Source organism: Thermobia domestica, chromosome 2, assembly GCF_964235325.1.
Source record: "Thermobia domestica chromosome 2, izTheDome1.hap1.1, whole genome shotgun sequence".
NCBI lineage: Eukaryota > Metazoa > Arthropoda > Insecta > Zygentoma > Lepismatidae > Thermobia > Thermobia domestica.
In genome coordinates, this window is record NC_137455.1 from 12,374,575 (window position 1) to 12,401,929 (window position 27,355).

Consider the following 27,355-nt stretch of genomic DNA (forward strand, 5'->3'; position numbering starts at 1 on the left):
AGCATAAATGATTCATTCATTTCGAAAAGGCAATATTTTCGAAAATATTACATTTACACATATTAAAGATATATATATATATATATATATATATATATATATATATATATATATATATATATATATATATATATATATATATATATATATATATATAAAGAAGCACAAACACACCAAGTTTATACATCCTCTACAAATGTTCAGTATGTGCCCCTTTGGAGACACGGCACACGTACAGACGATAGTCAACCTCATTCCATACATTTTGTAGCATAGTCCTGTCAATTGTCTGTACTGCCGCATTGATGCGTTATTTGACCTCGACTAAGGATTGCGGTCGTGCGAGTACGTAAACAAGGTCCTTAACGTACCTCCACAGGAAGAAGTCGCAGGGCGTTAAATCAGGAGATCCGGGAGGCCAGAGGAACAAAGCTAAGTCATTCTCACCAATACGCCCAATCCAGCGATGTGGGATGTGCCAATGAGGGAGTACCCCGTCTTGTGTCTCCCTCGTGCTGCCACCTGGAATACATAATATGAACTTGGTGAGTTTGTGGTTCTTTTCATATGTTTTTTTATGTGTGTATGTGTTAGTGCTGTCGAAATCGGTTTTTGAAGAAAACCGAAAACCGGTTTTTCAAAAAAGTGAAATTTCATAAAACCGAAATGTCGGTTTTGAAGACCGCATTTGCGGTTTCGGTTTCCAAAACCACCTTTGCGGTTTTCGGTTTTCAAGAAGCCGGTTTTCTCGAAAACCGAAAACCGCAAATGTCACAAAAATTCGACACCACTAGTACGTGTAATACTTTTGAAAATATAGCCTATTAAAAACCAATAAATCATTTATGCTAACCCTGTATTGACAGAATTTGTACCTTCTAAAGGATTTTCCTGAAAAACAACAACAACAAAAAAAATCTTTCAGTATAATGTCCCACGATTATACCCTTTAGGCTAAGGGAGATGAATATTAAGGCAAGTGAATGATTATGGAAAAATTAGTGGAATGAGAGTGTGGGAGGAAACTTGAGTGCTCCTAGAAAAAACACGGACACGATGTTGTCCACTACGAATTTACATGGCCGGGGATCGAACTAGGGACTACAAGCACCAGAGGGAAGCGTTCTAACAGTGAGGCACCATGCCGCCCTCCCCAATTTTATGAGAAAGATATCAAATCGTACAAGGATCTACAATCAAAACCGATTTAAAAACAAAAATCTTGTCATATCTGCTGGCATAGATTTAGAAACCCTGGGCCCCTAGGCAATTAACACAAACAGGGACCTGTTTTTGTTAATTAAGCGAGAAACAAACCTTGCTTCTTTTTATTTAACATATTTAACTACAGTGAATAGGCAAGCAGAGTTAGAAAAATGCGTTCGTCCGGGAGACACGAAATATCAAGAACCACCTGATGGATCACCGTCAATTTTGCCCAGGGTGTACAGAGTCAACATTTAGGAGTCTAATTCACTGATGAAGTTGATATTCAAACCGGAAGTGGTAAAAAGCAACCACTTCCGGTTTTAATGTTGATCACTATAGAGCAAAAACCGTAATACATACGAAGTACGAAGAATTAAACCTCTAAGGAATACATTTCATTTTCTACTAAAACCGGAAGTGGTAGAAAACTACAACTTCCGGTTTTAATATTGATCTCTACAGAGCAAAAACGATAAGAGATATCAAAAAGCTTTTTTGGAATCGATTTAGCAATCTGAGAATAGAGTTATTATCTCTTCACTGTTTATTTAAACCGGAAGTGGCAGAAATCAACCTCTTCCGGTTTAAATGTTGATCGCTATAAAGTAAAAAAAAATCGTAAGCGACAAACTGTTTTCTGCAATCAATTAAGCCCAACAATATATTCTAACATCTTTACTAAAGCCGGAAGTGGTAGAAATTTACTACCACTTTCAATTTCACTATTAATTTCACGCCAAAGAAACTAAACTTCTTCACGTGGTGTACACATGCACTCCTATTTCTCAACAAGATTGCATTGCCATGCGATGAAATTTCTTCTCTGTAAAGGAACGAATGATCTCACTACAGTCCACAAATTGCATTATTTTCGGAGTTTTGGGCTCCTCCCTAGTCGCCCACCAGTTCAATCCCTAGCTCGGGAACCTAGGTGAAAATTTGCCCCTGAATAAGCTAAGCGTTCTGTACGAAAACAGGTTCTATTCACTCAGAATAGTTTGTGGAAGCACTAAACCCAGTAGAGTAGGATGGGCAAAGGTGGCCAGTTATTATTATTATTATTATTATTATTATTATTATTATTATTATTATTATTATTATTATTATTATTATTATTATTATTATTATTCAAAGTGTATATGGAAACGTATTACGGAACTTGAGCAGAGTGGCTATTGATAGTTCGGAATGGCATATTATATACTGTAAACAAGAACGCAGTAATTATAGCTACGCTATACAGGGTTTTCATACATAAAGTCTGGACGGATTTAATTTGCTTATAATTTTTATAAAAATGCTCATAATGAAATCAAATAAAGTGCGAACGGTAGCGGAAGGATTAAATTTTTAGTTGGCAACACTGTTAGATAAGCGGCAACTCTGAACACGTTGAGAGAGGGAGAGGGAGGGCAAGGGTCAGTTTCTTACCAAATTCCATCCATTGTTGTTTTCATTGTTGTTTCAATGTTGACTGTTAAAAGTAAGTTGTAAGCTGTATTGGTGTGTGTGTCTTTTAAAGAAATAAATAAATGAAAAACTCCTCTGAGAAGACTATTTTTTACCGTATCAAAGATGGCGTCGGTGAAAGAGAAAGCGCAATGTGTTCTGTGGTACGCAAGCTAAAATCACCAATTCTGGTGTGTCGAAAGTTCTCCAAAGAGTTCAAAAAGCCGGCACCGACTGAAAGTGCAATCCGAAAGTGGCATGCTAAGTTCTTGGAGACAGGAAGCGTCCTGGACCGTCCTCGAAGTGGAAGGCCGCCAACACGGCGGAACGCTGTGAGTGGATTCCAGCGCCGCCTACGCGAATGTGTGGACGTAAATGGCGACCAGTTGGAGGTGTGGCGGTGAATGAACTGGGCTGGTGGAGATTACAGGTAAAAATTTAATCCTTCCGCTACCATTTGCACTTTATTTGATTTCATTATGAGCATTTTTATGAAAATTATAAGCAAATTAAATCCGCCCAGACTTTATAAAAACCCTGTATGTGTATTCACTTACAGTATCGAACATTGTTTCCCTGACGTAAATGGAATCTGAATTCTTATGTTATCAATGAACACTGTTATGTTATACTGTGTATATAAGGGTGTCCCATAACGAAAGTGAGTTTTGAAATGCCTGCTTTGGTTCTGTTCTAGTAAGTTGGCAGCACTGAACGTTACACGATTTTCACGGTTAGTGATCACAAAGCGCCGAATAGGGCAGGAATGGCATTTGTTTTTGGTACGGATAGGAATGGAGCGTTCCGTAACGGAACAGCGTGTTGTCAAAGTGTAAACTTACTATAAATGTAACACAGAAAACATATGACGATCATGCGCTGTTTTGCTCTCCGTGATTAGTAACCATAAGGACAACAGATGAAAATCGCGTAACGTTAAGTGCTGCCAACTCATTAGAACAGAAATGATGGGCATTTCAAAAGTTCTGTTCTTTATGGGATACGCGATATATATATATATATATATATATATATATATATATATATATATATATATATATATATATATATATATATATATGGTACTTGTACCGATTATGGCCCGGGTCCCTATTATGGCCCACGCACCATATCTCTGCAGATTTACATTGGTGCTACTAGATGACAATATAAACTATGTCCTCTGAGCTTTGCAAATATGATTACGCTTGCCATGAGAACACCGTTTATACTGTCATCTAGTAGCACCAACGTAAATCTGCAGAGATATGGTGGGTGGGCCATATTAGGGACCCGGCTCATAATCGGTACAAGTACTATATATATATGTATATATATATATATAGGGCCGGATTTAGGGGGATGCAAAGGTGCACGTACACCCCCTCCCCTTCGTTGTAAAAATACACTATCTAAAATGAGAAGGTAGCACTGAAAATAGCAACACATTCCGAAACTTTCTGTCATCATGTTCCCGTTTAACCTTGGGGCTTAAAAGAAAGCAGAGCTTTGCAAAAGCAATAGTTTAAGTCGATTTTCTGAAGGTTGAAGGAAAAGGATTCACCAAGCAAAACAATAGAACATTTCTCAAGTAGGGAAGAAAACAGAAACCAGGAGGAGAGAAGAACATTATTTTCCTGCATAACAGTTGGAACTCTATAATACTTTCCTAAGTTCTGTGCATCAGTGTTGCCAGGGGTAAAGAATATTGTCACATGTCACTTTGAAGAGATTCAGTATGATTGATTATTTTGGTACTTATTGGTGCACCCCCTCAGACAATCCTGGATCCGTCCCTGTATATATATAAAGTAAAAATAAAGTAAATATGAATACTACGTAATAATTCTACATTCATATAATAACCAGGGAATAAACGCTTAAAATATTAAAAGAAGGTAAGTTACAATGCAGATATATATAAGGGTACATAGACATATAAACGTAATCAATATAATATATAGAAAGAAATACTTACTGAATGGTAATCGTTACTTCAAGTCTTAAGTTGCCAGAAGATTAAAATGATGATAATAAATATGTATCTTGCAACGTACAAGATCGTTACACTAAACCTAATCTAATCTAACTTACCTTACGTAATACAGTATTTATCTTGAACATCTTACTTACCTGCTGAATGGACATCCAACGTCGATGATCACCTCAGAAACCGTGGAATAGCTGCACCCGGAGGAGAAAAGTAATTGGATTAAATTTTGTCAAAATACACAAATTGTTAAAATAGGAGTTGTGTGATCAGTTTTCTATTTTCTTGAACAGCATCATATAATATTGAGTTCTTAGTGATGGAATAACATCTTTTGAATTTATTTTCATGTAATATATGTTAACGGGAAATTAGAAATACATAACGTAAAGTGTGCCAGAAAATTATAAAACTCACGGGAGAAATGTAAGATATGGCAACCCTTCCTAACAATGAACAAGCTGTAAAAATGATAAGTCAGAGCTGGGCTACTTATTTGTGGAATACTCTGTAGAATTTCACTGCAACACTTACACCACAAATAAAAAAAATGTATGTATAAAACATACTAACGGTTGCGTGTAAAGATGTTATAAGTAATGAAATCATTTGTTACGTGTAACATTTTTAGCTATTGTACAACCCTTAGTGGACGGTCACAACCGGACGCAGGAAAAATACATAAAATTTAAAGAAGCGAAATTGATTCAGGAACCAGACTAGTGGATGGCGCATATTGAAAGAAATATATGATTCTAGTATTATAATATAATTGAAAGTTTATGGCTCTGTTTAAAATCTTAACATCAGAATCTATACTATTTAAAATGCACAAAATATCCAAATAATGGAGTTATGAGATATTCTAGCTGAAATGCCCGACACAGCTCATTCCCAAGATTCAAAACGGTTAAAAGTGAATTGCCAGAGGGGCTACTCAAATAATAAATTACTGAAGAAACCTCAGAAATATGTCTTTAATTCGTACAATTTAAAATATCGAACTGGGTATTTTGGTACAATGATATTTAAGGTAATATAGTGCATATCGTTGCAACCTGCGCTTACATACAGAGTATATAAGATTTAAAAAAAGAAACTAGCGTTGAAGGGAGTAAGTAAATTCACATCGTTCTGTAGGCTAAGAAAGACGGCCATAATGACAGTGATTCTAACAGTGGAATGAAGAAAATGAAAGGAAACGGGATATTCCCGAGAAAACCCAAACAAACGGTGTTTATTCACCACAAAATCCTCTTGATGAGAGCTGGAATTGAACCAGGGTTAAACCCAACACACAGGAGTTGAGCGCTCTACCACTGAGCCACCGCGGTCTCAAACTCTGAAAAAAATCATACGTATTTACATTTACGGAAAAACACATAATCAATATGATCACGTTTTAATAGATAAAAGAAGGCAATCTATCATAATTGATGTCTGTTCGTTTAGAGGGGCTGATTGTGACACTCATCACTACCTGGTAGCAGCGATCATACGAGAGAGATTATCGTTGAATAAAGGTAATATTCATTGTCCGAAAACGGAGATATTCAATTTAAAGAAATTAGAAGAGAGCCAGATAAAAGAGGAATACCAGATTGAAGTTTCGAATAGATTCTCGGCTTTAGAAGATTCGGAGTGCACTAGTGTTGAGGATACCTGGATTGAAATTAGAGATAGCATTAAAATTTCAGCAAAAGAAAAATTGGGACACGCGGAAATACGAAGGAACAAACTATGCTTCGACCAGAAATGCATAAAACTAGCAGAGAAGAGAAAACAGGCAAAATTACGCTGGCTACAAAATCCGACTGAAATAACTACACAAAATTTCGCAGATATCAGGCGGGAAACTTCCAAAACTTTCAGAAATAAGAAACGCGATTTTCTGAAAACTAAAATTAAGGAACTTGAAGATAATAGTAAAAATAAAAACATCCGGGACATGTATAAAGGAATCAACGAATTTAAGAAAGGCTATCAACCTCGTGCTTATATTTAAAGAAATCGGAAGATACAGTTCTCACCGACACGGATAGCATCTTAAATAGATGGAAAGATTTCTTTGACGATTTGCTTAACACGCAACCAAAAACTAGTGTGGGTGGAGAAAAGGAGATACACGCCGCAGAACGGTATATTCCACAACTCAACCGAATAGAAGTAGAGACCGCTATAAAGAAATTATAGAAACACAAATCTCCGGGTGTAGATGAAATTCCGGCTGAGTTAATTTTAGCTGGAGGCGAGAAATTGTGGAACAAGATACACAAACTCATTCTCCTTATCTAGAACAAGGAAGAATTCCCACAAGAGTGGAAAGAATCAATCATTGTTCCAATTCACAAGAAAGGCGACAAAACTGACTGTAATAATTATCGAGGCATTTCTCTTCTGTCAACATCCTATAAAATCCTTTCAAATATTATATTAGCAAGATTGACCCCATACGCAGATGAAACTATTGAAGACTATCAGTGCGGATTTAGACGAAATCGATCAACTATCGACCAAATATTTACCATTCGCCAAATACTCGAAAAAAAGTGGGAATACAATACCCCGGTACATCGACTATTTATTGATTTTAGAAAGGCGTACGACTCGGTTAGGAGAGAAACATTATACATCGTTCTTACAGAACTTGGAATAACGAGAAAGTTAATTAGATTAATTAAGATATGTTTAAATGAATCTCAAAGTAAAGTCCGGGTAGGAAAATTTTTGTCCACGAGCTTTCACGTCGAAAATGGCCTGAAACAAGGAGATGCGTTGTCGCCATTATTATTTAACTTTGTTCTGGAATACGCTATAAGGAAAATCAAAGATAGCAACCAGGGCCTAGAGTTGAACGGTATTCACCAGGTTATGGCATATTCTGATGATGTAAATTTAATAGGGGATGATAGGAGAACAATAGAAAGAAATGCAGAGATCTTATTAAACGCTTGCAGGGACATGGGTTTAGAAGTAAATGCAGAGAAAACTAAATACATGGAAGTGCGTCGGGACCGGAATACAGCAAATTATGGATGCGTTAAAACATTAAAAAATACTTTTGATAAAGTGGGTGGTTTCAAATATCTAGGATCAGTATTAACAGAGGAAAATCATATTCACGAAGAAATTAAATGTCGACTAAAAGCAGGGGATTCGTGTTACTGTTCGGTTCAAAATCTCTTGTCGTCGCGAATTCTGTCGAGGAATTTGAAGCTTAAAGTATACAAAACGATAATCATGCCTGTTGTTCTGTATGGCTGCGAAACATGGTCGCTTACTCTGAGGGAAGAACATAGACTGAAAGTATTTGAGAACAAGATCCTGAGACGAATATTCGGACCCAAGAGGAACGGGAATGGGGAATGGCGGAAACTTCATAACGAGGAACTACATAATTTATATGGTTTACCCAACATTGTTAGGGTCGTGAAGTCTAGGAGGCTTAGGTGGGCGGGTCATGTAGCTAGAATGGAAGAAAGTAGAAACGCTTTCAAGTCTTGACTGGCAGACCAATCGGAAAACGACCATTAGGAAGACCTAAGCGCAGATGGGAGGACAATATTAAGATGGATCTTGCAGAGATTGGAATACAAAGTAGAAACTGGATGCAGTTAGCTAAGAATAGAAGTCAGTGGAGAGCTTTTGTGAACGCAGCATTGAACCTCCGGGTTCCATACGCCATAGAGTTAGTTAGTTAGTTAGTTTTGTCCTGTTACCTGCAAGCTAAAATCCATTTCTGGAGACATTCCCCCTCTTCTTGATGATATCTAAATGTTTTATATTAGTTCCTTTAATTTTTCTGTAGTAATTACTACAGCCAAACACTACACAGTTAGACATTCTCGACATTTAACAGAACAAAGTAACAAAACATTTCCACTTGTCACTTCTATCCGCGCCTTTTCCCGTTGTCTCTTGCAACCTAGATGACGTCACAGCCACGACAGCGCTCCAAGTGACATGCGCATGCAACCACCTTGGCATTTCCTATTTGAGTTTTTGTTTGGTTCATTTATGTTCAACCGTTTTCATATTAGTGGTACTGGAAGTTTATCTGATACAGGTAACGTATCTTAGCGGTCATTTTGAATACGGTGACCGATGTAAAAAAATCTTTTGTCACAACACTTTTTTTTTAGTTTTTAAAGATTGATCGAAAGACGTATCACTCGTCGCATGTTTCCATTTAACATTTTAGAGTTGGGCCCCGGGCCCCCCATGAAGGCTGCCCTGGAGAACCACTACATCCCTATTCGATTTGCCCCATGGTATTTCCTATTTGAGTCTTTGTTCAGTTAATTTATGTTCAGCCGTGTTTGAGACATTTCCGTGGAAAGATTAAAATGGGTCACCCTGTATATTATAGAACGGTTGTTCACGAGCCAAGTCGTGGCACAGTTTTCATGGAGAGATACGAGATCAGGGGCGTCATTTAGGGAGGGCAGGAGGGAGCAATTGCTTCCCCCCAAGAGTTTGAGGAATGCATATACTTTAATCGATTGGCTACTAATATTCTAGTACAAAACGTAAAAGACTTATGTCGGTGGTGCTCTTGCTCCCCTCAAGCGAAGTGTGAAATGACACCCCTGTGCGAGATAGAATACAGCTCTTTCAGTGGAAACATTTTCGAGCCCTCCTTGATGATCAAGTGGCTAGCACGCGCCTTTGAGGTCCCAGGGGAAAAGCTTTGAACGCATTACGGTGGTTCGAATTCCATCTTAAACTGTAGGTCTCATATAGTCTTGGTGCTGAAAAGGGACTTTAAACTTCATAAGCAAACAAAAGATACTGTACACTTTCCGAGACGATACATCACTTTCACGATATCATTTCGAGACGAGACAACCTCAGTTCTTGTTTCGTAGACAACGCTAGTTAATGTCCAAGAAGAAAGTGATGGTTATCTCGACAAGATACCTGTAGGACCTTCCCAACATGTTATACAGGGTGTTCGAAAGCATACACTACTTACCTCAGTAGTACGTGTAACAGCACAAGAAGCTACAAATGCTGAATGTCTGGTTTACTGTAGATCATGGCACAGTTGTGAATGGCCGTAGCAGGAGCCCAGCTGAAGGTCAAAGTGTCGTATCACCGTGCCCCGCACGATCTCGATAGGGCTTACGTTAGACCTGAAGACCCAGTAGACCAGATTAGAAAGCGTACATCGAGTAGAGCACTCTAAATTGCTTTGGCAATGGTAGGACGCTTGTTATCCTACTGGAAGTAAGGATGGGTACGAGCGAGTTTTCTTTGAAACTCGACTCGATTCAAAACAGACATCTTTTGAGCTCAACTCGAGAAGTCGTGTCAAAAAACTTTAACCAGCTCGACTGGAAACTAGACTCGAATTGGGGTCGAGGTCGAGTCAAGTCGAACAAATCGATGTGCAGTTACAAGTACTCTCTTCAAGTATCGAACATAGACAATATAATTATTATCGATGGTACTACTACTATTAGCACATTATTATTATTATTATTATTATTATTATTATTATTATTATTATTATTATTATTATTATTATTATTATTATTATTAGACCTATTACTATAACACCGTATATGAGACATGAAAGATAATCGGTTTGTATTTGAATACTAAAATCTAGCTGACTGGTGACCTCAATCGTCGAGAAGTCTTCAGGAGACAAGGTCATCGTTCACGTGGTTCTGAGTTTGAGTTCCGAAGGAGCAAGTATTCAGGCTCGAGCCAAAAATTGTTAAAAGTTATAAGACGCCGGCCAAACATATTCAAAACTGCTCTGCCCGGGTTTAGGATTTTCAAAAGCTCGAGCGGCTCGACTCAGAGCTCATTCACTATCGAGCCGAACCGAGAAGTGAGCCGGGCCAACAGCTCACCCAACTGAACGGCTCGAGCAGATGGCTCTTCCCAACCGAGCCGGCTTGAGCCATCGGCTCAGTTGAGCCGAGTTGAACCAAGCCGATGGACTCATTTCAACCGAACTGAGTCGGTGGCTCATCCCAACCGAGCCGGCTCGAGCTGTTCGCTCAGTTGAACCGAGCTAAGCCGATTGACATCACAACCCGTGTTGGGCTTCTGCTTGGGCTCAAAAATTCGACCGTGAAAGTCTCAGCCTTGATGGTAAGAACTCCAGCATAGGGTATAGCCTACTTATATTGAAGCTCACGACATTTGAGATTGTCTCGTTATAAAGATCTATTGTCTTTATCGAGACAAGACGAGTGCAAGCCCTCTTGTGAGCAACACTAAAAATATTCCACATTACTGCTTGCATTTCTCATGGCTTTCACTTTCCAGTCTAATAAGGTCATGATTTCAGAACGAGTTAAAATTAGCTGAACGAGCGAGCCATTTATCAAAATCGACCCGACTCGAAATTCGACCTCAAAAACAGTGACTCGGCTTGGAACTCGACTCGAGAAAGTTATCTTTGACTCTACTCGTGCCTATCCATGAGTGGAAGATAGAATCCCTTCAAGTATCCAGATAAAATCGAAGAAAATATTTGTGACGTCACGGAGTGTATGATGCACTTATCATATTTCCTTGAAAATCAAAATCACGCGTGAATGGAATGTGACACTCATACCAGAATACCAAGTGTGATATGTTTACCATGATGCAAAATTACGTTCTGTTTTTAACATTAGTTTACGCGTATATTCAACTGTCCGGAAAATGTCGAAAAGGGTAAAATACTGAAAAAAATATTATACTTACTAATTATTTGTGTTCAGTATCTTTAGAGTAGCCCCCTGCTGGAATTGACACAATCTGCCAGCTGTTCTGCAGGCTCTGGTAGCATGTAGAGGAAGGTCTCTTGTGCTCTTTGTCACGCCCTCCTAGAAAGGTGCAACGTGCCCATTTTGGACACTGGCGACCCGAAACATTCTCATTCACATTCTGTCGTTTACTTTGTGGTTCGAATCCAGATAACTCTACTTTTCATTTTTCGGCAATAATGCATCGCACAAAGTTGGGGTATCTTTCAGCTCTGAAGATATTGATAATTGGTGTGTCTTTTGCACTAGTATGAGCACGTAAGAAGCAATTCATGAGTTTAGTTTTCTTTCCTTTCTTTGGAGTATGCTGCCTTGTTCAAGTGATCCTGTCTCCCCCAACTGCTTTGGAGCAACCCCCTAATCTACCATTCTTGCCCCCTAGATGTATTATTCTCTTCCTCAAATTTACTATTGTCAAATTTGATTGTATCATTTTCAATGAAAAGAATTATGCCCTCCAACACACGCAAAAATATATTTTCATAGGCTTAACATGCTTGTAGAGACCCTTGGTCTTGCTGATATCCCGTTCTTCTGCTAGCGTGTCTACAGTGAAGAGATGGAGTGGGTTAAGTGGGTCAAGATTTGTGAGTGAGTCAGTGAGACGGCAATCAATAGGACGTGACCCACTGTGACCCATCGTGGCTCACTCTGACCCACCGACTCATTCTGCTTAGTACATTGTAGACAGCATCTTCTGGACACTGGTGAGTTGGTCTACGTTTTATTTTCAAGGCCTCCATCTCTATTCCTTTTTCATTTGTTCCTACTTACTTACCTGAGATGAATATATGCAAATGAGAAAAGAACTTCAGGCGCTTTTGGATATTGATATTTGCAATTGTAACAATAGAAATAGGACTTACTACTTGGCTTTCGAGACACACTCGAATTTTACACTTTTTTCTTTACGTTTATCTACTTTACCTTGATTTGAGACTTTCAAATTTCATCCTTTTTTTTTTTTACTGAAAAGTATCTGTAATTCAACAAGGTAATAACTATATATGATAATTAAATAGAAATTCATGGTAATATGGCCCATAACAAATACTTCACGATTTTATATATCGTAAAGGTTCGATCTATCGATATTGTAACAGAGCGCTGCTTGAACGATTGACCGTAGAAATTCAAATTCCGATTAGTGATAATTTCACAGCCTTGTTTCATTACAAGCGTAAACCCTTTATTCAATGGAGAGGAGAGCGTGGATCAAGGGTCAGAGTTGAAGACGGTGGGTTTTGGTGGGTCAAAGTGGGTTAGGGTGGGTCAGTGGGTCAGTGGGTCATGGGTCAAGTTTTCATTGACTCACCCCGTCTCTAGTAGGTGGCGTGGTAATCCACTGAAGCTACGAATTGAGGAAAGTAAACCCGAACGACCGCCAGCCACAGGAAGATTAGTGAATGCAAGCTCCTATTGAAAGATGTGTACCAGAGTCTGCTGGAGCCCAATGCAAAATAACCATCTTTGGTCTGACTAATGACTATAATGCTGCTATAGTATCAAAACCGTAAAATGAATGTAAATTTTATAAATTGTCCATTGCCTAGTCAGTATATACGTAATTTATGTTTGCATTTAGCTTAGAGTATATATATAATAAATGTATTCCCTTTCTTTATCTTCCAGAGCAATGCAATCACAATCGAAGAGTTCCATCATTCGCTACAAGATGTCACTAACTTTCCGTTACGTCCTTTCGTCTTACCTTTCCTTAGAGCAAACCTTCCGTTGCTGCAGCGAGAACTCAGCAATTACGCAAGAATTGCCAAACAGGTAAGCAAATATTATATCTTTGCTTTCTTATTTATCCTATCACCTTGTTTCTGCAAATACTAACGTTTTGAAAAACTTTCATTTTAACGTTCTACGATTATGCCCTTTAGGCTAAGAGGACAATGTTTAAAGCAAGTGAATGATGATGGAAAATTGGTGGAAAGAGAGTACATACACACACTTTTATATATACAAACCTTCCGTCGAGTTTGAAAAATTCTTTCTTGGTGATATTTTACATCATAAACCCTATCCTTCTCATATCTCTAATCTTAACGAATTTCGAGATATGGTCATCTAACTATAACAATTGTAACCCCCACCCTTTTTCTTCCCGCATTTTTTTTCACCTCTAGGGAAATGTCATTAAACGGTGAAACACGTGTCTAATTATTTTAAGTGAGAAAACCATAAGAGATTCAAAGATTTCGTATCTTATTGTAATAATTGTAATTCCCATTCCTTTACCCTGATTATCTCCTCTTCTTCCCTTCTACGTCAAATATCAAAATATGCCGAAAGACATGTTTAATTATTTTAAATGAGAAGTTCATATACCAAATTTTATGTCTTGTACCATTCAGAGATCCTTAGATGTGAGCATTTCAAGATTTCCACCCCTCTTTCACTCGTTTCCCGTGGAATTTCCCAAACTCGTTCCTTAGTGAAACCTTACGTAACAAATCCTATGTTCGGTCGAAATTTCAAGTTTTTAACTTAAGCAGTTTGGTCTGCAGGTTGGTCAATCAGTCAGGGGACTTCTTATATATATATATATATATATATATATATATATATATATATATATATATATATATATATATATATATAGGGTGTCTCAAAACAACAATGACAACGTCTGGGAGGTGATTCCTGACACCGAGATAAGACAAAAAGTAGAGACAACCTGGGCGCACAAATGCTTCCTTTCGGAGTTATAGGCTGCCGAAAACATGAAAAATTGAACTTTAAAGATCCATAGGTCCAAAACTATGGGATCTACCGTAGTCAGGTCAAGACTTCACTTAGGAACTAGTATGTGACCTATCTAAAAATACATATTTCAAAATCCTGCGGTACTTCCGCAACAGTTTTAATATAGGGAGTTTGGCTACGGGCATATAATTTGAAGTACTTACCAATTACCTCTGTAAAAAAATTGTTGTGGAAGTACCGCAGGGTTCTGAAACATGGATAGAGCACACAGTAATTCCTAAGTGCCGTCTTGAACCGACTAGGGTAGGTCCCATAGTTTTGGAGCTGTGGACCTTTAAATTTCATTTTTTCATGTTTTCGGACTATAACTCCAAAATGATGGATTTCTGTACCCAAGTTGGTCTGTAATTTTTGTCTTATCTTGGTGTCAGGAATCACCTCCCAAACGTTGTTGGTGTTATTTTGAAACACCCTGTATATGAAAAATCTCTATTTCCAGAACTGTGCCCCCTAAAGAAATTTTCTGGAGGAAAATTAAATAAATCTTCTTCTGCTTAGGTTGTAAGATAGATAGTAATATTTTCGAAAGGACGGAAATCAATTGTTTATAAGTGATATGAATCACAAGTTGATTATCATCTTTCGAAACACATATCACCAACAAATATTGTATAACAGCTTGAACTATATATTGTTCTATTATTACAAATACATAAGAAATTAAGTATAGGCCTATAGATGCATTAATAGTTTCGTTATAGGGGTCCTCGCTACTATTACCTGACCAGCGAACGAGTGCGGGCGGCCAGTTTTGGAACTAAAATGCAAGCAGCAGTGTTTTTAACCGGATTACTTGTAATCAATCTATCACAGTTATTTTTGTCCTGTTCGTAATAAACCACTTCACGCATATGCTGAAGTTAGAGGCAGATCCAAGGACCAGGCAATTGCCCCCCCCCCCTCAGGATAGGATATTTTTTTTATTTTAAAAATAAAACCTAAGAATTTTCACCTTTGTATTATAAATGTAAAATAAAACCTAAAATAGGTAGCCCTTACTTTTTTGTTTTACGTTTCAGAAGTCAAATAAAGCAACAAATTGCAAGAAATTACTTAACATTGACGTTCTTGGTAAAAAAAAAATGTCCACCTTCGAAATCGCAGGTGGCCATTTCTGTTCTAGAAATTGCAGACAATACCTACTTCTCCTTTTCTAAAGTTGTTTTACTTTTTTTTGCCTTGATTTGACTTCGAACGACCGCCCCCAACATTCAGCCTGGATCCGCCCCTGGCTCAAGTTAGGACAAACAGTTTCAAAAGTTATTGAAGTTATTTGCAGAACATCTTAAGTAACAAGCGAAAAAACAACTACAACAAAAATACACCCTCCATATTAACTTGCGAACAAAATAGCGAGCAGCGTTATACAGGCTGCTCCTGTTTCATAATGACATCGAATAAAACGTAATCAATTTTTATACAATCTGCTTAATACACGGTAGAAGCTCACTGAATTGTCAATTGTGCTATGTTCTTCTTAAATTGGTAATGTCCATTTATATTTCACTATTCACAATACATCTGCATTACTGCAGGAATGGTTCACTACAACCACATAACTTACGGCGTTCTTTATTAAGCGGAAAGAGATAAGGCTATGCATAACATCCAAACTGCAACTTTTAAAAACCGTTGGATACACTGCAGAGTGAAACTCTCCGCTCCCCTGTCCAACCGCGCTTGCCAAGAAACTGGTGTAAACACAAAAGCAGCGCCATCCTCCCAAAACCGCACTGCTATCCTGGTCAGGTAATAGTGTTGTATACAAAAACTACAATTGAAAACAAGTTCTTATGTTATTTATAACTGTATTATTAAACTTATGAAATACAAATTCGTACAAGGACGTAGATATCAAAAATAAGATTTCTAGAATAAATTAATATAATACATTATCTACGAGAATAGAAATCATAAGAAAATTTTATTACGCGGTGTCAAAATGATGTTTCCGATTTCAATCATTATTTTTTTTGCTTTCAATAAACATGTATGTAAACAGAGTTTACACACACTCATTGATCAACTCAAAAAGTTTTTTCAAACATATTAGGGTGAGTTCGCCAATAGTCGACCGCTGAAAAAAAATCTTACTTCTAAGCACTTATAAAGCGTGATGATTTCATAGTATTTGACAAAAGTGAATTATTTGCTTTATTTGGGTTCTTTTGTACCATGCCGTGTGTTAACTGCTCACTTTTAAAGTTTTGCAGTGATATAAAAATACATTTTACGAAAACTCATCAAAAATCCCACTTGTCGACCATCGTCGCTCAGTAGTCGACCGCATTCAAGCTATTAGTCGACCGCGCGCAATTTCTATCACGTAGAAGTAATTGATTGCCTTAGGTGATATTTCGAAATTGTATTATTCGCGAGATTTGAACTTGACAAAACGATTATATAGATTTTATTTAATTTTCATTAAGGTTTTCTCCTTAGTGATTATAAATGAAAGAATCACGCTATTAGGATTTGATACATAGCTACTTTATTTGGAATAATGTATTTGATTATTAAATAGATATTCCACGTGAAACAAGACTTCTCTCCTGCGTTATATTCACACGTTATCTTATCACTTATATTACGGTTTTACAAATCCTAAACAAAGTACGAGTCTCTAATAATTTAGAAAATCCTAAGTGTTCACTTTTCTCCTGTGTGAAATATGTTTCTCTCTTGTGTTACTTGAGCACATCGAGTTATCTTCTCATATATGATAAGATTTCTCTCCTTTGTTACTTCAGCACGTCGAGTTATCGTCTCATGTATGATAAAGTTTCTCTCCCGTGTTAAATTTCTCTTTTGATTTACTTGAACACATTGAGTTATCTTTTCATGTAATAACAGTAAGTTCCTGATTGTTTATTCAAATCATTTATATGGTACAATCTGCACACAGGAACAGCTTATCTGCAAGTTCTTCCCATGCATAGCCAGATAAATTGGTACACCGAAGATGGAACCATTTATCACATTGATCGCCACCCACTGGTTTATCCTCACTTTCCAAAGCAAAATCGTTTATGATCACTCCACATCCTGCGCACATGGTTCCATTGCCGTAATCAATTACATCTTCTTCATTGTGATGTTCTTCTACAACAGCAGTGGTCGTCTTCTTTGATCGTTTCTTTGGATTTATCCAGTTTGTTGCTCTTTTTTGCTGTTCTTTCATCCCTTTTGCGTTTCTTTTCTCCTCTAGTTTCTTCCGTTCTTCTTGTTTTGCAGTCAGTGCGCGGTGATATTCTTCTGAGCTAATTGCAAACGGTATCTTTTCTACCTTCTTCTTAGGCTTTTTGACTGGACTCTTAGGCCAGAATAGATGCTTTTTAAAAGTTGGCGTTAGATATATTGGTCTGATAGTTTTAGGTGTTGTTGCGATATTCTTCTGACTTGATTCACTTGGTCCAGTAACAGCATCGCTTTCAATGTCCACTGTTTCTTGCTGTGCTTCTGGTATAGAAACCAGAGCTTCAGTAGGAGGGGTCTTTGGGAGAATAAATATCTTGCCGAATATCCTTCATAGGTTCAATTTCATTCAGTGTAGTTTATGTGTTTCCTTTCTTCTCATTTGATGGCACAAATTCTGGAATAGATGCTTCCTTTCTCAGAATAATTAAAAGCCACTCTGATTCTTTTGTTGGAGCAGACATAACTGATTCTTTGTTTGGCACAATACTGATTTCCTCTTTCTCTTGATCTGCAATGGTATCGAATTCCTCAGGTTTCGTTGGTAGAATAGGTGTTATATTCACTCTGTTTTCAGTTGTTGTACTTGGGTTGGCTTCAATAGCCAATGACTTGAGAAGATCATTTAGTAAATCCTTTCCAACAGTGAGAGTAGTTTGAGACAAGTGTTCATTGTTGCCATCAACTACAGGGATTTCACCAACTACAACTTCATCTAATGGTAAGTTGGCACTTTTATCATCAGTTTGTAGTTCTTCGTCCATCGGCTTTTCTGCTGGAAGTTTCAAAACTTCAAGAACTGCGTTGAAGTCAATCGCAGCCTTTTGAAGTTCATCCTTGTACACAGTAATAACTTTTCTTGCAGTACGAAGATCTTCTTCCCTAACATTTGGCTGAGTGGAAGTACTCTCTATGTTTTTGCATACACTCTTGATGCATTTTGTGTAGTCAACAGCGTCCGGATTGAAAGGATACAGTCCACATTTGCGAAATCCATTCTTTATTGTTGACGGTGTTGCTGCTGTTGCTAGGACCTCTGCAATAAGTGGTGCAAACTGAACTCTTGTAATGGAAGATAAATTATGTTCCGTTAGATAGCTGCGAACAACGAATTTCCAATCTGTTTTTAACGCCTTAAAGATGGATACATCGCATGGTTGCAAGATGTGCATTGCATGAGGGTACAGGTCATACAATATGATCTCGTTGTTGTCACAAAATTCGCTTACTTCATAAGTTAAGTGAGTTTTGTGACCAATTGTGATAGGACGATCCGAATCTGGCTGGATGATTAGTGAGACATTCTTTGAGTGGGTCGCCAATGGTTTCAATAAATGGCTATTAGATCACGATGTACCTAAGCCTGTAATACTTTTCATCGATGAAGAGGGAATATTGGACACAATATCTCTGGATACTCGCGACTTATATGGATAAACGATCATTGGAGCAACGGTTTCTCCGGAAGCACTAAATGTTCCTAGAAAAGTAAGGGTTTCCTTTTCCTTATCTTGAACCTTCCAGCCTTTTGGTCCCAAAATTTTTCCAGATGATGAGCACAACTGAAAAGAAGATTCATCCGCGTTAAAAATCCTACGTGGATTTTTTATTGCCATTAATCGGATGATGATGACGTCCTAAGGACGTGAGACCTAGAGTTTAACGTGAGCTCCGAACCAATTGTATTCCCATGGAAAATTGAACCCAGGACTTTCCATGGGCATACGTTAACACTTACCTGAATTTTGTTGAATTTATTTATGCCCTTTAAGCATTTGTGGCACAGGACGGGATAGGGGAGAGAGAAGGATGAGGGAAAGTGTCGGCCAGAGCCTATTATGTAGGTAACATCATGACATGCGCCTGGTATAACTGACAAAACCCCTAAGAAACCTGTCAGAAGGGCCGGCATTGGGGTTTCAACCCGCACATCTCTCCATTCCCAATTCGTAATCCAGCAGGCTAGGAACTGCACAACGTGTCTGGTACATGCCTCCAACAAATTATTATTATTTCTCTCATTGAGGGAGACGTGGTAGACGTACAGAAAACCCTTCTTGTTCTCGTTTGTTTGCTTGTTATTTTGTTCATTATGGTTTAACGTCCCTTCTTAGCATCGAGACTATGTAGAGACGTAAACCTACAGTTTATAGTAATATTCGGGCCGCTTCAATTCGTTCTATGCTCTCCCGCGTGGAATTGAACCCGGGACACAGCACCAAAGGCACGGGTATTACCCATTAGACCAGCGAGGAGGGCTTCGTGTTTTCGTGTTAAAAATCTTGGTTTCACATTGAAATAGATCGTCAGAACAAGAAGCTTTCAACTAAGTTACTGAACAAATTCCAGTCAGCAAAACGCGAAACATAGTATGAAACATTGCGGTCGACAGGTGGCAAGAAATATTCCAATAGTCGACCAACACGAGAAACAGGCGGTCGATTTTTAGAATATGTCACGAAATCAAAAATTTTATACATGCATGTTGAAAAATAGACCTTAATACCGAACAGGAAATAATTTGAAGCAATTTGGCGCACTCTCAAATAATCCAATAATCGACCACCCTTGGTCGACAACTGGTTTGTATGGGAAAGAAAAAATGCCAAATTCCGACCACATTTTAACATGTATTTTTTCATTTAATACTTTCCAGTTATTGACAAATTATACTGTACAGCTTCTAGAATAACTTAGTTGTGTAACAAAAATATTTCTTGCCTCACGTACTATCTATATCCTCAGAAAAGCGAAAAACAGCAGGTGCACAAGATTCCCATTACACGCTGTCGTAAATTGTGCACCTGAGTCGTAATTCTACAGATACGTCGAAATTTATCGGTGAAAGACGACCAGCTGGCCAAGGGAGAAGGAAACAATGATTGTCATTGGTGGTATATGATGCAAGCTTTGCCGTGAATTACTTTCCGCTCCAAAAGACCATCAGATATATTTTATATACACAATAGTAAGCAAAAATGGTCGACTATTGGATGGCGGTCGACTATTGGCGAACTCACCCTATAAAAGTTCAATATGCGATCCACGAGTTACACAATACACATATAGCCTATAATCAAGTTTCTGCCAAACCCTTCCTAGCATGTCAGGATCCATATCGGCCACAGCTGCAGTGATAACGCTCACGCAATTCAACCACAGTTGTAGCAAGTGACGGCACAAATACCCTAAATTTCCTACGGTAAAGCCCTTGAACTTCAACAACGGACTAGTCGCATGAAAATTAAGCACACAGAACGTTTTCTGCTGCCCTGTAGAAGCCGTATTGCTCAGTTCGACTAAATTGCCACCTGGTGGACGTCTACGTAACTACGTTTCTGCAATAGAAAGAGAAAAATATATATATATATATATTTTTTGAGGTTATATTCTCGAAAAAAAATTATATTGGTAAGAAAAGATCATTACTATTCGAATAATTAATTAACGAAATTGGGAATATCATTTTAACTCACCTGGTACAAATTATCAAATGGATAAACGGAAAACCAGGAAATTTTAAAACAATTAAAATTCGATGTGAACAAAAATAGGTTACGCACTTACGCAAACTAGATACACTTTTACACTAGTTTTGATTTTGGAGTAAACTGTACATTAGTCACGCCACTTGGTAAAATTATCGTAATACGTAAAAGACGGCGAGAAACTATGTAATGGATTTTCATTCTGTATAAATATAGGGAACCGCTGTTTTCTTTGCCAAATTCTTCGTTCACGAATTCTAAAACCAACGGTGCTTGGTAGGCTGGGACCCCGAAAACTCGAAGCTGAAATGAATAGTTAAAAATTCGAGTTATCGGGGAATCAACATTCGAGTTATCAAGGTGACCACAACAAAAATTCGAGAAACTGAGGTCTTGCGTTTCTTATGAAAAGTGAATAACCTCTATAACTCGAAGTTTTATTCTTTCAACCTCTGTAACTCAGTTTTACTCTTTCAACCTCTATAACTCGAAGTTTTATTCTTTCAACCTCTATAACTCGAAGTTTTATTCTTATAATCTCTGTAACTCGAAGTTTTATTCTTTCAACCTCTGTAACTCGAAGTTTTATTGTTTCAACCTCTATAACTCGAAGTTCTATTCATTCAGTCTCTATAACTCGAAGTTCTATTCATTCAGTCTCTATAACTCGAACTTTTATTCTTTCAACCTCTGTAACTCAGTTTTACTCTTTCAACCTCTATAACTCGAAGTTTTATTCTTTCAACCTCTATAACTCGAAGTTTTATTCTTATAATCTCTGTAACTCGAAGTTTTATTCTTTCAACCTCTGTAACTCGAAGTTTTATTGTTTCAACCTCTATAACTCGAAGTTCTATTCATTCAGTCTCTATAACTCGAACTTTTATTCTTTCAACCTCTGTAACTCAGTTTTACTCTTTCAACCTCTATAACTCGAAGTTTTATTCTTTCAACCTCTATAACTCGAAGTTTTATTCTTATAATCACTGTAACTCGAAGTTTTATTCTTTCAACCTCTGTAACTCGAAGTTTTATTGTTTCAACCTCTATAACTCGAAGTTCTATTCATTCAATCTCTGTAACTCGAAGTTTTATTCTTTCAACCTCTGTAACTCGAAGTTTTATTCATTCAACCTCTATAACTCGAAGTTGTGAAAGTTCCTTAAATTAAATAAGGTAACTAGTAAAAATGAAATACTAGACATGAGTAAAACACAGTATGCATTAGCAACAATGACATTTACGTAAAAGTATAGAGTCATAGCTTCGAGTTATCGAGGTCACATCAAGAGAAATTCGACTTATAGAGGTAAACTTCGACTTGTAGAGAGGTTCGCAGATACGAAAGTTTGGATTATTGACGTTTTTAAATATGATTATTTGTACTAAAATGCTAGATTTATACTATGTTTGTGGTCGAGAAAAGTGTATATGTTTGTCGCCAATTCTTTTGGCAATGATATCTCGGAAACCACAAGCTCCAGAAAGATGCCGTTTTCACTGATCGATTGCATATTTTGTGTAGATTGCTGTTCTAATTGAACATTTGATTTTAAAAATTACCGTTAATTTTTATTACATTTTTAGGGGTACACTGGAAGTATTGAAATTTTAAAAAGTAAAGCATAATATCCTACGAGTTATACGTTCTAACACCACACAATTGTATACGGCGTTAGTATATTTCTCCGGCGTTTGTTTCATGGCCAAATGGTAATGAAAAACGAAGGATAACTATTTCTCCAGTCTAAGATGAATCTTTATCGTTTAGCGTGTTTTTTTTTTTCAACGAATACCATATCTCACTGACATTATAATTAATTGTGTGTGTAGGGTCTGATGTATTTGCTTATTATATACTGCATACGAGAAGAAAGAAAACAAACAGTGCGAGATACTGAAAAAAAGTAATTGAAAAAATCTTCCCTTTATAATACCCTTGCTAATTTTTATCAAGACGTCTTTGATTTGTGTCTGTAAAGGGACATGGACGGATGTGAGGAATGACAAGAAAATTCATGCTTATATGTGTATGATGCGCTGTGTAGAGAGTACAAGTTCAGCTAGTGAAACCATTAAAATTCGACTTATCGAGGTTCAAATTTTTAAACATTCGACATACAGAGGATATTTTAACGCTGAGTGTTATGGAGAATTCAAGGAAATGTGAAATAAAAGTTATCAAGGAATACGAGTTTTCGATGTGCAACTATGATAATAAAATTTGTTAATTCTAAACGATTTGAGCGTTCTCTTCTACAAGATTTGAACCTATAGCACAGTGCCCAGCAGGTCAAGGGCTTGGCGGTAACAACCAGTAATAATAAACTGACTACAGCAGTCATTTTGTGGATAGTTAGGAATTTCAAGTATGGAGGAAATTAAAATTGTGTTTTGATATTCTGAAGTTAGCTAAGTAATTTGTTATGCATACTTCTTTTCCCACCCTAAAAAGACAGAACAAAATGTTAGTCGTAAAGAAAAAAAATGCGTCTGGTGTCGACACTATAAAATGTTTTCTCACATCGGAGAGGTTTCTTTATTAGAAAACTTAGTAACTTTGGATTTGGTTTGTTACCGTGATTGACGACTCGGCAAAATGTCGACTTTCATAAAGGAATTAACATTTGGAAATATCTTTCCCTCCCCGCCCCGCCGTCTCCCTTCACTCTGGGCGAATTGCTTATTGCTGAACTCGCCTACTCACTTTTTTTTTTGACAGAAAGAAGGAAACGCGTTGCAAGTTTGAGATTTTTTTTTTTTTTTTGTTCCCTACAAGTCATACAAAACCCATACTACACAGTACAAAATGACTCGCTCTAAATTCAGAAATCGAACCACCGTAAATTATTCGACAGGTGTTTGTAACATAAGAAATTATGCTTGTAAAAGGAACTCCTGCAAAATATATATATAACAGCCATGAAAAAAATAACGGGAGAGCTCTAATAGGCTAAATAACTCCTGTAGCTTCCTTTAATTTCATTAGATCTAGTAGTAGAACGTCATAGGCAAACCGCACAGGAAAAAAAATATTTCTTGCCAGAAGAGTTAAGTTCCTCTGTCGGTATCACGAATAAAATTGTTCTTTTCATGGAGGAAGAAATTTTTGGAGACGACATAATGTCTTGTTACTAATTGCAATAACATCCCTAGTAGACAACTAATGTGACCTAAACATGATTTATGAATGTAATATTCAAATAGAAGTTTAGCTTAGTAAATTTAACTACCATCATCATGAAGTCTGTTTCCAACAAGAAATATTTATTTTAAATAATATAGTTATGACAGATTTTGCCGCTCCGTGCAAATGCGCGTGTTGCACATATTGTAAAGCCGGCCCTGTGTCGCACAATCCCTGTGTCACGAAATTTTAAACTTTAAAAATTATGAAGCATTTCATAATTAGTTTATAAAATCAGTTTTGAGAGAGGCTGCACCAGACAACGCTTCCATCCGCATCAACAATGCTCACGTACTACATAGTCACTCCTTCATAGATCAAAGCTGATCCAATTAAGTGTGTCGTGATATCGTGAGAGTTATCATTACCAAGTTGAATTATCATTATAGCCTAGTATGTAGCATGACGTTTCTTCAACAGATGTCGCTACCCACGACGTTAACAAGTCACGTATGGCGTTTGATTGTACAACAAAATGGCCGATATACTTTTGACATGTGAGGAACCGAAGATCATTTTAAAGTAGATATTTCAAGTTTGAAAATAATCGCTGAAATATGTGTAAGTTCGTAAAAGTACCTCCTACATGCTTCACAAGTACGTCTTTATGATAAGTTTGAGACGACATTTGTGATGTACGCATTTGCACAGCTACAAGTCCTTGTCTTTCGTCAACCACTTGGAACACCTTCACTTCATTGTAATTTATATTAAACTAGACTGGCCAGACGTCCAGCTTTGTCCCTTTTTCAGGAAGTTGTTCGGTGTTACGAGAAAAATATCAATAGCACACAAACTGTCCCTTTTTAAATAAACGTCCCGTTTTTGGGTTGTACTAACATAATATAATCACAAAGTGCCATTTTATACATATTTCTTATATCGGGAAAGACAAACTCTTCTACGAGAAATTCCTCTTTAAACTATGACTTCGAGGGACAATCAATGCTCCTAAAGGTTGATTCACACATAGGGTGCTGTCCGCATGCCATTCCCCTGCCATTTTACCTCCGTGCCACAGCCGCGACCATTCTTACACATATCATGCCGTGCAGTGACGTTACTGCTTTCCATGTCATTTTCCTTGGTACTGGTCAACTTCGTGTCGCTTTGAGTAATCCGAAGAAAGCCGAAGCATCACGGGCATAGAGTCGCGACCAAGGCGGTTTCTCTGCAAGGTGGCACTGTCGGGGCATGGTAGGCGAACGGCACACTATGTGTGAATTAATATTAATTCTGGTTCCTGTTAAATGTTAAAAGCTAGTGTAGAAAGTGAAACTAGAATAAGGTTTAAAAATTTTAAAAATCTGGTTATTCTGAAAGTCTAAAGACTTCATCACAGACATACATAAGGACATACCAATGACTATAGCTAGATGGACTGTCAAATTATTACAGTTTGCCGAGTGTCTTGGTATTGTTTTTTCAATTCTCCAAACCTAGCTACACTATATGAAAAATGAGCAAACAACGGCCCGCGGGCCAGATTCACCTCCCCCTAATAGGTTCTATTCAGCCCACGACATGTTTCCTAACCTGGCAAATCAAAACCAGAATAGAGTTTTTTCCAAAACGGTTGTATTGGAAACAGAGCGACAGATGAGCTTTTAACTTCACTTTTGAGAATCAGTGTATCCCAGTAAGAACCAGATTACGAGAAATTTCAGTCAATAATAAAGCTCAGTATTATAAGAATTTTGTAAAATGTGTTATTGCTGTTTTTAATAAATTAAATTAGCCCACCTAAGGTATTATTTTTTTCTTTGGCTCTCCCCTAAAAAAAACGTTCGCTCATCACTTCTCCTATATTAAATTTGTGGTGTTCTCGTATAATTAATTAAATTTACAGTACAGTGTACTTACAGATATACCGTACGTGTATATGGATGAAATTATTTTCTGCTATCGATCTCGTCATCATATTTTAATATTATTTCACAGACTTTGTGTAAAGCTTTACGTAAACTTTTTCCTTTACAATTAATAAGAATTTTTGGAAAACTAAAAGAAAATGGATCAAAAGATTGGGATCTTGGCCATAATTAGTTTTTGGATCAGGGGCCACAAAATTTTTGAACGGCCCCTAAATCGAGCTTTTCGTATTTTCTACGGAATAAGCACCTCATAGTGAGTTAACGGATAGCTTGGGTTTGGCTACACTATATGTAATTCTCCAGATATAAGGCGTTCAAGAAAATTTTTGATTGGAATATATTGGATCTTTTGGGCCAATTGGATCAGGGGCCATAAAATTTTTGAACGGCTCCTAAATCGAGTTTTCGTATTTTCTATGGAATAAGCATAACATGCTGAGTTAACTGATTGTTTCGGTTTGGCTATGTGTAGTTTCGGTGGAGCACAATGTCTAGTTCTTCAGACATAAGACCTACAAGAAAATTTTTGATTGGAATATATTGGATCTTTTGATTTAAAAAAGAAGTACAATAAAAATGCCATATCTATTATGGTATTTTATCAGCTTGCTTCGGAAGCAAAACTGAAAGCTTCACATGTTTCTTCAACGACAAAATCAACACAAATTATGCGTTCTTTCCCCACTAATTCCTATAATCTAAATGAAATGTTCCACTGGATTCTGAAGTATTGGTTGATGGACTTAAATCTATATAAGAAGGGAAGAAAAATTTCAAGCTTTTAAAAGAAATCTTAAAATATGCAAACAATGGGGGAGAGCATTAAAAAAAAAAGGAGATGATCAAACGAAAATGAAGCATAGCGAAAACAGAATCTAAAGGAAAATGAGGATGAAAAATCTGCCATTTTCGAAAAACCTGTGTCGCCCTCTCTATCCGTGGACGGAATGCAAATTGTTACTAATTAAACAGGAGAAGCCTTCTGGATGTTTTAAAGGAAAGGAGGGGATGATTCTCTCAAATGGGAGGGGGGAATTTCAGGGAGAAACATAAAACAGATTTTTTTGTATGTGTTTCTGCGTGAATTAGTGAATACCGTATAGAGTACATAGGTGTGGGGGTTATAACAAGTCCAAGGAGGGCTAGTTCGAAGAGTGCTTTTTCTTTATTCTCCACTTTTAGAATTCTTGTTTTTCAACTTCCTCCCTCCACCCTAAACCCCTTGTCTAGAAAGCTCTTCAGAAAAAAAAAAAGAAACATCTCTTTTCTCTCTACCCTTCATCCACGAACCAAAACTCCTAGAAAACGTGATTTCACATTAAATTGAAACTTTTAGTAGAAACATTAAAAAGAGGTGAGTGGATGGTTGAAGAAGTAAAAGAAGAAGAAGAAGACCGAAAGAAAAATAAACATCCGAG

At 37.2% G+C, this 27,355-nt stretch overlaps 1 protein-coding gene across 3 annotated transcripts in view; it reads left to right on the top strand.

Moving 5' to 3' along the window:
• nvy (CBFA2/RUNX1 partner transcriptional co-repressor nervy) overlaps positions 1–27,355 on the top strand; it is a 509,466-nt gene that overhangs the window by 416,311 nt on the left and 65,800 nt on the right. For all 3 annotated transcript variants that reach the window (XM_081738534.1, XM_081738536.1, XM_081738532.1), the window contains one exon: positions 13,051–13,197. In XM_081738534.1, coding sequence (XP_081594660.1) covers positions 13,051–13,197 — 147 coding nt within the window. The remainder of the gene's footprint in view (positions 1–13,050; positions 13,198–27,355) is intronic.